Here is an 11,838-nt window from a genome sequence, read left to right as displayed (position 1 = left end):
CGATGTTGTACGTAAAGGGATCACGTGACCAGTAGCAAGTTGGAGATTGTTGCAGTATCTACAAGCTCTATGTAAAAGCTCACAGTAGACATACCTGTGGCCAGGAGTTTACGGAGTCAGCCGGCAAAGCAGGCGGAAAGACGGCTCCAAGTTCGCGGACAATCAGCGGATGGGGGGCCGATGCAATCGGCCAGGAAGAAAGGGCTGGAGGAAGCAGCACCACCCTTGCTGATGCCGGTCTGCCGTGCCGTACCCGTATCTAACGTGGAAACCCCAGCGAACAACTTCGCAACTACAGCAAACCAAGGGCTGACTCTACATACAGTTTTAAAATCTTCAGGTGACTCGCCAAAAGAAGGAGCACAAATCAAGACCAACATGGTCACAATCTGTTGCCAAAGACATCCAATCATCGTCACACAGGCACACCCACCGTCACGTCACACAGAGACACCGTCAGCATGGTCTTTTCAGCTCGGGCAGCCATCCCCGCCTCAAGCCGCGCCGCTAAACACGCTCTCTATCTCGCTCTCAGCCCTAGCACCAAACGAACCCGTTCATCCCCCCAATCACGCAGCTCCCCCGTGACGGCATGCGTTGATGATCATCTTCCTGCCGGGGCGGTTCCAAATCTTCTCCCGTTCGCTTTCTCTTGCGCTTTCCCGCTTGCCCACCGCCAATCTCGCGTTAGCAAGAAAAAACAAGAAACCAAGGAATAGCAGGCCGCAGCAACAAAATTGGATTTGCAACACGCGGACAGGCAGCAAGATTGCAGTGCAGGCTCAGCACACCGACGTGTCCCACGTAGGAGGCAAAAAGAAGGCTGAGCTCAGACATGGGTTCTCTGGGTTCAAAGGTCGTCAAACTCACTAAGCTTTACCCACCTCTCGAGCTCTCCCAAGCCAACACAAAACCAATAATTTAAACAGCCCAGGACCCTTGGAAAAGCATCAGCCCTCTAAAATTACCCGTTGCCCCATGTTCACAAATAATCTCCCCCCTCCAACCCCTGCATCTTCCCGTGTCCGTGGCTTGCTGCGCGCGCTTTGAGAAGGCTTGTTTAGCTGCCTAAACGCTGCGCATAGTGGGTTCAGGTGCGCTGGACACTGGAGAACTGCTGGCCCTCCCCGGCCGTCCGAGTCCGAAGGAAGCCAGTTCGTCGGTTCGTCATTGAAGACCTTCACTTACCCAACTGGGTACCCGAAATCCTTCAGCTGCGCTAGGCCAAGAGAAGGCGGCGGCGGCGCTGCGGCTGCGCTGGGAAGCTAAAATAATTTGGCTTTATCCCGCGCGAAAAAGCCAAGCTTTCTCTCCTTCTTTACTCTTGCTCTTTTTTCCCCATCTTCTACAACTCAAACTCAACCAGGAATGCTGCGCTTGTGAAAGGACTTTTTGCGTCAGATACCCACGCCAGCGACGCATCGAAGGAGGAGCAAGAGAAGGAAACCGGGAGAGAGAGAGTGTGTGAGAGAGAGACACACACAGATGAGAAGAGAGGCAAAGATGGGCACCGGCCAAGGACCCCCGAAGCAACAACAGCACAGTTATGCGCCTTACTCACCACCGCCGCAACCTCAATACTACGTCCAACCACCACCACCACAAAAGCCGCAATCGCCGTCACAGCAGCAGCAGTATCAACAACCACACTACGCGGCATACTCACCACCGCAACAAGCGCAGTACTTCTTCCCGCCGCAACAACCGCAATATGCCCCCGCCGCCCCGAAACCCACGTCCCCAGCGCCCCAGCAGCAGTTCCTCGCCGAGTTGGAGGCCCCGCAAGCCCCGAAACCGAGACCGACGTCATCGTCATCCGCCACCCAGAATGGAGGAGCAGCAGCGCTCCCCGTATTCGAAATGTCCGCTGAGGCCGTTGCCCCTGCGAGGCCCCAGTCTGCGAGGCCCCAGTCTGCGAGGCCCCAGTCTGCGAGGCCCCAGTCTGCGAGGCCCCAGTCTGCGAGGCCATCGTCGCCCGCTGCCGGGGCTGCGAGCACGTCGCCAAGCGTGAGCGTGAGCGACGCGCAGCAGAAGCCGCTTCCGCAGGCGAATCCGTGGGGCTTCTTCCTAGAAGACGACCCCCTTCCCCCTACCGCCTCGACACCACCACCGCCAGGTCCCGGCAAAGAAGGACACGAGGACGAAATGCTCTCTGTGAAGCCGTTGAGAATCGTCAAGACTGGGCCCGGCTCAGCTCAGCCCTCGCCGGAGCAGAAAGCGACAGAGGGCTCGCCAGGGGGCACACCGCCGGCCGGCACCGTGCTCTCGGAGCCGCCTCCACCACCCTTGGACCAACAACAGGGTGCGCACGAAGGCGATGACGACTCGGACCAGCTGGCCCCGGCGCCGTTGAATATCTCTCGGCCCCAGCCGCCAACCGGGCCCCCGCCCCCGGTCCCGGTATCTACCGCAACCTCCCCCGTGCTGATACCGCCGGCCGGCACATACCCAATCCCACCGGCCGGTACTTACCCGCCCCATAGCCCGATCAGCCCAGGTCGGCACCCATCCCCGGGCGGTGGTGCTCAGACGACGCTGCCGCTCCACCCCCGCCCGTCGAGCACCTCTCCTCGCAGGCCACTCTCGGCAACGACGCCCTCGACTGCGGTCGTCACGCCCCTTTTCCCCATTCACACGGGAGCTACTACCGCCCCGTCGCCACAGCAAACCCCATACGCCGCCGTCATCTCACCACCCACGGGATACTCGCAGGCTCCCCCGCAGCAAGTCTACACCTCCGCCGCGCCCGTGAGCCCCGTCCTGGTCCAGGCCGCGCTGCCACCCACACTCCCCTTGGGCTCCTATTTCCCCCAGCAGCCGTCTTACGCCCGCCCAAGCACTGCTTCGTCCGCAACACACAGCCCGGCAGTGTCCACAGCCCAAGAACCCCAGCAATCCGCCTACGCCTCGCCGCCCCCCTCCTACGACCAGGCAATCTCCTCCCTCCCACGCCCGGCAAACGCCTCCTCCTCCCCGGCCTCGTCCCACGCAACATTAACGGGGCCACTCTCGCCGAACCCAACAGGCTCCTCTTCCTCCTCATACCCCTATTCTCCCGCAGACATCGGCGTCCAAAACCAGAACCAAAACCAAAACCACCCGCCGCCGCAACAATACCCCTACAGCCCGCAACCCCCCGTCCCCCAGCCGTCCTATGTCAATGGGCCTCAAAGCTACACAACCCCGCCTCCCCTCCCGCCGCGGACCTCGACCCCGACACAGCAAGGCTTCACCAACAACACACCGCAGAACCCGTACGGCCCGCCCCCGCCCCGGCCCGCCAACTACCACCCCGCGCCGCCCGCCAAGCCCCCCTCGGGCAACATCTTCAGCAGCACCACCGTCCGCAACCTGCTCAACAAGACAACCGACTTCGTCGACCAGACCATCGCGCCGTACCTGCAGGAGCACCGCTACCGCCCGCCCTACTTCACCCAGTACCCGCCGCAGGGCTACCACCCGCACCAGCAGCAGGGGTACCAGTACGGCAACGGCTACGGCTACGGCCGCGGCTGTCCGTCCGGTAGGCCGCTCCAGCCGGGGCAGTACGGCTACTCGCAGGCGCAGTCGCCGCCGCAGGGCTACACCCCCCCTTCACAACGTACGTGAGCAACACCGTCAAAGTTCCTTGGGGAGCTGGAGTCAAGTGATTAACATGGGTGACGGTTGTAGCAACGTACGCGACGACGCCTCAGGCCGCTCGTGAGAACCCTGACGTGCCTTCTCGTCCCACTTGAGGAGGGAAGGCGAGGAGGCCTTGAACAACACACGAGACGAACACTCGGGACGCAAATTGGCAGAATCTCCCACGGCCTTGTGGACTGATACGCACTCGACGCTACAGATATATTGCCGAGAGCACGAGACGGGCCACGATATATGGGACGAGGCGCCGACCCCGAAAGGCGGCAAGTCTGAAGGAAAGCGAGGTTTGCCCCGGCATTTGAGTCAGACGATGGTTAGATCGACGCGCGCGCCTCAGGGATATTGTCAAGGCGGCTGCCGGAGCACCTAAGTCCTCAAGATGCACACTTACACGCACCAAGTCAAGGGCTATTGAGGATTCATCAGAGTGCCAATCTACAATTCACTTGAATTGTTGACGCGAATGTCGCGTCGAGTTGCTACTAGTAGCCACCAGCATTTACTCCCAAAATAATGTATCAAATCTCATCCGGCAAATGCCAAGGAAAGAATCCGCTCGGACCGAGTGATGCCCGTCATTCGCACGTAGTGAATCTTATGATCCAAGATTTTGCAAGAGCTTCTTGAAGGCTATGTGTCCCTACCTCATTTCAAGATCTAGCGGCATCGCCGGCAGGGGAACTTGGCACCCTACTCGTGCAGAACCACGTGGTGGCAGCGTGCGGGACGGGAGCAGGGTCAAGCCCATGCCGAACCGGACCAAGCATGTAGTACCGAGGAGTCGGGATCGAGAGCGATTGACGTTGGGATCGATGTGGAGTTAGGCTCCATGCCGCTGCGTGCAAACGGGTAATCGAGAGGGAAGACGCACTGGGGACGGGAAGAAGAGAAAGAGACCTTTGGATTCGTGTGTCGTGTGTCGTAAGGTTCATCTCAAGTTTCGGCCTGCGCGGGCAAAGACTGAGACAGAGACAAGACTCGAGTCAGGGGATTTGCCATTGATGTACGGTAGATGGAGCCTTATGACGAAACTTCGCCTCTTGCGCTTCCACTTGGACTGCTGGGTGCAACTGTGTGCAGTTGCTTGCTGTTGAAGATTTTTTTTTGGATGATCAGAGTCCGTCTTTGGTCAGCAAGTTATTGACAGTGCAGGTAAATTCGGCGACAGCCTGCGATGTCAAATACAGATGTGGCTGTCGTAAACTCGGCCAGGGCCCCCGGCCGGTCTTCCCTTAGCTCCATTATACCGAGGATCCGGAGGGTGGTAAGGGTGGTGAAAGCGTTCATGGCTTTGCAGTGCGGCCCGGAGCATAATGTGGGATGGTCCGACGGCGTTTCAAGGCCTCGGGACCGGACATGGGGCGCGGGTTAGCCTCCCCCCAGAGCCACATACCAGAGAAGGGCTTGGGTAATTGAAGGGGCGGGAGAAGGAAAAGCGCATGGCGGTCAGGGCCGTTTCGGCGGCTATCGTGTGTCAGCGTCCGGATGCACGCTTAAACTGGTCCCCTCACTCATTTGCGCGGTCGCGGCGCGAGCGCGTCAACCGCGAGCTTGCGTCTGTGACGAGTGAGTGACCGTACGTTCAGTCAGGCTATTATGATGGCCGATCTTGCGAGTGAAACCTGCGCAGCCTGCTGTGCTAGGCCGAACGTGTTTCCCGTCATCCAGCTCAATGGCATGCAGCCGGCATCTTGTGACTTGGGCATTCTGGAGCGGACGCCTGGAAATAGGCAAAATCAGGCAACTCGCAGATTCGGTGAGCACGGCGCCAAGCAGCCCTCGGAGCCAAAGGCGAACCAGGGCAAGCGGATCGGTGTTGCTGATGTGGTGGAGTGCCCCCTCCGTGAAGTAGACGCCGCCGGTGGATTGGCCGAGGCGGAAAATCCGACAGCGATCGGCGTTGGCTAGAAGCACATCGACCTTTGGTTGAACGGTACTCTGACCTCGGAATGGCTTGGCTTTGCGGGGGTCCTGGAACCATCGGCAGCGACTGGCGTATCGTTGCGGTACACCTGTGATCCTGTTGATGCTGCTTGTCCGGACCCTTTGGCTTGTGTGTTTCACGGCAGCAGGAATTCAATGGACGTCAGAGCTGCTGAGCTCCCCGAGCAGATTTGATAGATGGAGAGAATCCATATCCGCCGAAGGATTGTGGAGAGACGGTTGTTCCGGCGGCGTTGGCGTTGAGCTTCTGAAGTACTCTAGTAGAAGCTCCAATGACAGGCTTCTTCGATTCTGAGCGATGGTCGGCTTTCGGCCGGGTGCGGACTTAGCTTCTGCTAGCCTGGACATGCCCGTCGTCTCAAGTGACGGTAGGACAAAGCTGGGGAGAGCGTTCGTTGGCTTGCCGAGCACGGCAAGTGACGTTTCTGAACCGACACTATGGAGACGGACTCTCACACCGTCTCTCTCTTTGATGCGTTCGTGCGGTACCAATGTATCAAGGACCCATAGCGCTGCCAACGGCGGTGAGCTTCCAGAATACCATGACCATCCATCTGCCGCTTCTCGAACGTCTTAATTTAGGACAACGATATGCACTCGAGCTGCAGATTCCAGGGTGGGAAGCGAGCTCACTCAGGAATGATGGCTTGGCGCACGAGAAGCGTATCCGCAAGACGCATTTCTCAGTCTTCTGGAGGCCGTCTCATTACCTCGTTTATGCCGATTGCCGAGTTTAGACGAGTGCACTGAGATAATTGCAACAGCACCTTTGCGTCTGCGAGGATGCATACCTCAAACCGACAATCGGAATCTGGCCGAATGGATAGAAGAAAAATATTTTGTTCAAGCGACCTATTCAAGCGATCTTCGAGTTTCGAGCGACATGTATTGGCGAGGCTGTACTGTAGCGGACGCATCAAGCGTTATTTTGGAGTTCATGCTCGAACTCGCAATTGGAAATACAGTTATCTCGGTGTCAGCCGGGCCGCAAGACAGGGCGTATTACCGGGAGCGAGCGCTTCCATTAATTCCCCAATATGCACGGAATACGATTTCAGTTGCGCAAGAGGCTAGGGATCGCAGTCCAGGATTGCTGCCCGACCGCGAGACAGCTGACAGGGGTCGACCGTTCGGACGTCTGAGTCGTCGTTGCCGGTCATCAGTGGGCAAAAAGCTGGATTTTAAAGGAACCAAATCATGGTTAAGAGAGCGCCGAGCTTACGAGCTGTTGGCTTCCTTTGCTCAGACTGCGAGGCACAAGAGACCAGCTCCAGCATGTCTCTCCTGCCCCTTTGACCGGCGGTCAAAGCCATTGGCGAAGTCTGGGGTGAGAGTGACGTGGGAGCCGTCGAATGGGTTCCCTGCCAATTAGCCATGCGACGCCACAGCTTGCTGCTCCGACGCCTGACACGTCTAATAATGATGAGCAAAGGCAACGAGTGAGCTACGCAGCTGAGATGCGGTCGGCGATTGGCGGTTGCATCGCAGGCTTCTGTCTGCTTTGTGTATCGCCAGATATGGGGTGGAAGGCCATGGAGAAAATCAATTGTTGCCGCCCCTTGTCGAAGATCCTTTGCTGGTCCAGGAGGAGGGGGAGAAACAGGGGGTTTGGCATTGGGATTTGATTTCTCGGACGTCAGCACAGCGAAATCCGAGAGGGTGTCGTTGCATGACGGATGGGGGCGGTACGGTGCTATGCTTGCTTCAGCTCCCCGTACCGTCAATTATGGCACGGTGGTCGGCAGCACCACATCGTTTTGTCTGTTCTCCATGGCTAGGTCGGACGAACGAGGCCTAGGTATTCGTTTCTTGGAATTGACAGGTCGATCCAATTGTGTTGCTGGCTTGAGAGACGTTTGAATTGTGGTCTCCTGACCGACTTCTAGATTCACATTTGAGTTTGAGCGTCCTCATTTAGCAGCGCAGAATCGACTAATGGCGGTGAGGCTCTCGCTGGCGGGCGATTAGTGCATCCTACCTTGGCGGGAGCTGCATCACCTGAGGGATTAGCAAGCGGTGGCATCTGCGGCAGGGACGATACGTGAGGGATTGATATTGGTCCTGGAGTAATATGCCGGGCCGTATTGGAAATTGGCACCGTGATGGCTTTGTGCCAGCAGATTGGGAGCATCCAAGATTGTCGTTGGAGATGCGGTTAGGTCGTGCGCAAGGTACTGCCCCGGGGTCAAGGTCGATGGTTAGTGACGATTCGCAAGGGCGTATGTATGTTTCGCCCTTGCGGGAGGTCGTGTGAGTCTGCGAGAGACCTGCGCAGTGGGTGTGGTTCCTGAAGAATTGGTTCGCGCCCTGCATGTACTCAGGTACGCGGGCTTAGCTGTCATTGTAGCTGTCGCTGACGTTGCGGGAAGGGTATTCGCGGGTACCAAAGTGGAATTTGATGAGCAGGCTGTTGGCTGTTGGCTGCGATGGAGACCTGACGACGACGGGACATGGCCGGTGAACAAGGGCGCGTCTATCGGGGAAAGGGCGCTCCCAGATTGCAGCGCAGCGCGGTTGCGGGCTGGGCCTTTGAGTTGAGAGCGGTGCGGCATGGGAGGTACGGAAAGGTATGGGTGGGATTCAGGGTCCATCCCGCGGCGGCGCTTTCGCCCCTCTCGCATCATTCCGTGTCATAGATGCGGCCCCGAATGGCGTAGTGTAGGCTCGGAGGGTAAAGTATCTCGGGTTTGTTCCCTGAATTCCAGACTGTTGTTCCGAAAGCAGTTCAGGGAGACAGGGTTCGTGGATGTTCTTGGGGTGGTCGTTAGGTCGGTTCTGAGGCTTTGGAATTTCCCCCTTTGGCGGGGTGGAACAGTAACGGGGGTGGACCGTGGGCCTTGGGTTCAATGGGTTGCTCAGGGCCCAATGTCTTGTCCAGGTATTCCCCGTCGTCGTCTGGTGGAAATGCGTTCATTGCATTGAATTGCGTGGCCAGTGCGTTGTTGCAATGTCGAGATGGCTCCAGGAGAGGCGAGATAGCATGACGAAGACCTGATGCTTGGCCAGTCCACTCGCAATCCTCTTTCCGCAGAGACGGGATGCCTAACCGGTTCTCGAAGGGAAGGCTGGCTGGTTGGCTGGCAGACAGACTGGCAGAGCTGACCTGAGCTGAGCTGGCAAACGTTGGCTTGGCTTGACTAGCGTAGCACCTAATTGAAAGGTAGACATGCAGGCACTGATCAGACCGGGCTGAGGTTTGAGGTGGTCGGTTGGCTGCAGCCAGCGTGGTGTTGATGTTGATGCTGATGTCAGGGCGTGCCCTTGTCGTAAGTTGGTCTGCTTATTCCTCCTGCCTTGCTTCCCTTTGCTCTGCCGTGCCTCAGATGGAGTGGCCGACACGGCAACCTAGAACGAGATTGACAGCAACAAGGGAAAGAAGATCAAAGCTGCCCGACAGTGATGAAGAAGAGGCTGGCTGAGGTCACAGACCATCAGTCAATCATTGCTGGAGCCCAGCGAGGTGGAATTGGAAGCTAAGATAGCCGGCTAGACAGTGAGGAGCAGAGGTGGACAAGCGAAGGAAGGACCACCTGCCCCTGCCCCCCAGATGCGGTCCTTCCACCAAGAGCCCAGCATTTCCATTTCCGATGGAATCGTGAAGTAAAGGCAAGCACCGCCGGGAAGGTACCTGGCGACCGGCACCGCCTGCCCGGCGCAGATATCGTGATGATCGGAGGAGGAAGGACGAACCAGGCAGGAGAGAGAAGGTACATGCTTTACCCAACCAAAATGGCGTGCATCGTCACGTACCTTATCCCGTCTTTTACGGAGTATTTCCATTCGAAAGGTGATGCCCAAGGGACGGGGATTCGTTCGGTAGCACCATCCTCAGGTAAGAAGGTAGGTAGGTACCTTTGGTGCTTGGCTCCGGCCTCTTAAGCGACCGGGACAACAATGACGGGACGCTACCGTACCCTGCCTGGGCTGGCCTGACCAAGTACCCGCCCGCCTCAGAGGGAATAAAAAATAAAAAAAGGAAAAAAGAGCCCAGCCCAGCCCGGACCACCTCACCCACTCCGTGTGTGGTGTCCCTGTCCCGTCCACCTCTCTCACCCATTCAGTGCAGTGCGAGGTTGCTCCTCAGTGGCCCCCCCCGTCCCAGGTCCGCCGCCCGCTGCCCGCCGCCAGCCCTCCTGCCTTTTTTCGCCTCCACTTTGGGCTCCCATCCAGTCCCATTAAGGTACCCTTTTCCCTCCCCTTCTCCCTCTCCTCTCTAAACTCTCTTCCTCCTTCACCCCACGATCTCTTCTCGAGCCCTTGATTGCAAAGGCTGCAAATTGCCAACATCTCGACCTGTCCACCCCATTAGGACACGGCTTTCGTTGGAGAGGCTCCCACTCGAACAATCATCTACCACGAAATCCCTCTCCCGACTCGAGCTTCACCGCCAGTCCGATCCGAACTCCTCGTCTTCTCCGTCTCGACAGCCCATACTACCACCCGTTGGCCTCTTTCGTCACAGGTACCTCCCACCACCGAGCTCTTCCGTCTACATACATACCAAGCCATCACCGCTTCCGAACACCCAAACAATCCCACCAGCAATCAACTGGTAAGCCATTCTCATTCCCATGTTTGCTGCGTCGTTTGCCTCGAACGCATCACCGACAATGAATCCGTTCTCGGACTTGTCTTTCTGGTTGAAGCAGCGGCCATCCTCCGCCTGGCCTGCTGGCCTGCCTGCCTGTTCTAGCCTCGGGTTTACCGCCCGTAGTTGGCGGCGGCTCCGCTTTGCCTTGTTCAACCCGTCTCTGTTCCAGGCCTCCACTCTGCAACTCACCATTCCCTACCTTCTCCATCAGTCTAATGTCAAACCTCCAAGAATTTTTATTATCTCTTCATGCATCAACGCTGACACCTTCACCTCTAGTCCACACAGCTTTGTCGCTGGATACCGATCTCACTAGTCAATCGACACCCAAACCCACCTTTTTAATTGCTTCCTTCCTCTGGAAAGAAGCCTCTATTTCTTATCAGCCAAGATGACCACCATGGTAAGTTGACACTCTATCAGGCTGCAGAATCAGAGGTCTTGGGGCATTCTGGCTAGACGTCCTGTCGGGTAACCCCGTCTCGCGGCGTCTCTTTGAAGAACCCTACGCACTCTCTGCAATTTTCCCAAGCTTCGTGACTGATTCGTCTTCAGGATCTCCGTGTCGGTAACAAGTACCGTATCGGCCGCAAGATCGGTTCCGGTTCGTTCGGTGATATTTACCTCGGCACCAACATTATCTCCGGAGAGGAGATCGCCATCAAGCTCGAGAGCGTCAAGGCCAAGCACCCCCAGCTCGAGTATGAGGCCAGAGTCTACAAGTCCCTCGCTGGCGGTGTTGGCATCCCCTTCGTCCGCTGGTTCGGTACCGAGTGTGACTACAACGCCATGGTCCTCGACCTCCTTGGCCCCAGTCTGGAGGACCTCTTCAACTTCTGCAACAGAAAGTTCTCTCTCAAGACCGTCCTCTTGCTCGCCGACCAGTTGATTTCTCGTATCGAGTACATCCACGCCAAGTCCTTCATTCACCGTGATATCAAGCCCGACAACTTCCTCATGGGCATTGGCAAGCGTGGAAACCAGGTCAACGTCATCGACTTCGGTCTGGCCAAGAAGTACCGCGACCCGAAGACGCACTTCCACATCCCTTACAGGGAGAACAAGAACCTTACCGGAACCGCTCGTTACGCTTCCATTAACACCCACTTGGGCGTCGGTACGTCTCCGCGTCCTGCAAAACCGCAACTTTTTTGACCCTGGCTAACAATGCATCAGAACAATCCCGCCGCGATGACATGGAGTCTTTGGGCTACGTCATGCTTTACTTCTGCCGTGGATCTCTGCCCTGGCAGGGACTGAAGGCTGCCACCAAGAAGCAGAAGTACGATAGAATCATGGAGAAGAAGATGACCACCCCCACCGAGGTCCTCTGCCGTGGCTTCCCCAACGAGTTTGCCATCTACCTCAACTACACCCGCTCCCTCCGATTCGACGACAAGCCCGACTACAGCTACCTCCGCAAGATCTTCCGTGATTTATTCGTCCGCGAGGGCTTTCAGTACGACTACGTGTTCGACTGGACCGTTTACAAGTACCAGAAGAACGCCCAGGCCATCGCTCAGGCTGCTGGAGCCACCCAGGAGGAGGATGAGAAGGCTCGCGCTTCTCGCACCAACGCCGCTACTGCCGGTAAGTAAATCGTCATTGCCCTTGGTTGAACTTGTCTGACAATCTGCACAGGCCGTGCCGCGAAGTGA

General features: G+C 57.4%; 2 protein-coding genes across 2 annotated transcripts; both read left to right on the top strand.

Moving 5' to 3' along the window:
- Positions 1-1,503: 1,503 nt before the first annotated feature.
- On the top strand, positions 1,504-3,609 carry CGCA056_v011853 (uncharacterized protein; the record flags this gene model as incomplete). The annotated part of the gene is made up of 1 exon (XM_037327097.1): positions 1,504-3,609. One exon carries the CDS (start codon positions 1,504-1,506, stop codon positions 3,607-3,609), a length of 2,106 nt encoding a protein of 701 aa, XP_037174321.1.
- Positions 3,610-10,571: 6,962 nt separating this feature from the next.
- On the top strand, positions 10,572-11,838 carry CGCA056_v011852 (Casein kinase I-like protein hhp1; the record flags this gene model as incomplete). The annotated part of the gene is made up of 4 exons (XM_037327096.1): positions 10,572-10,583; positions 10,736-11,297; positions 11,357-11,770; positions 11,822-11,838. The coding sequence occupies 4 exons, from the start codon at positions 10,572-10,574 to the stop codon at positions 11,836-11,838; spliced, it is 1,005 nt and encodes a 334-aa protein (XP_037173649.1).

The sequence above is a fragment of the Colletotrichum aenigma genome (genome assembly GCF_013390185.1).
Source record: "Colletotrichum aenigma strain Cg56 chromosome Unknown KSG_Cg56_contig08, whole genome shotgun sequence".
Lineage (NCBI taxonomy): Eukaryota > Fungi > Ascomycota > Sordariomycetes > Glomerellales > Glomerellaceae > Colletotrichum > Colletotrichum aenigma.
Note: the sequence above shows the minus strand (reverse complement) of the source record. Positions and strands in the feature narration are given on the sequence as shown.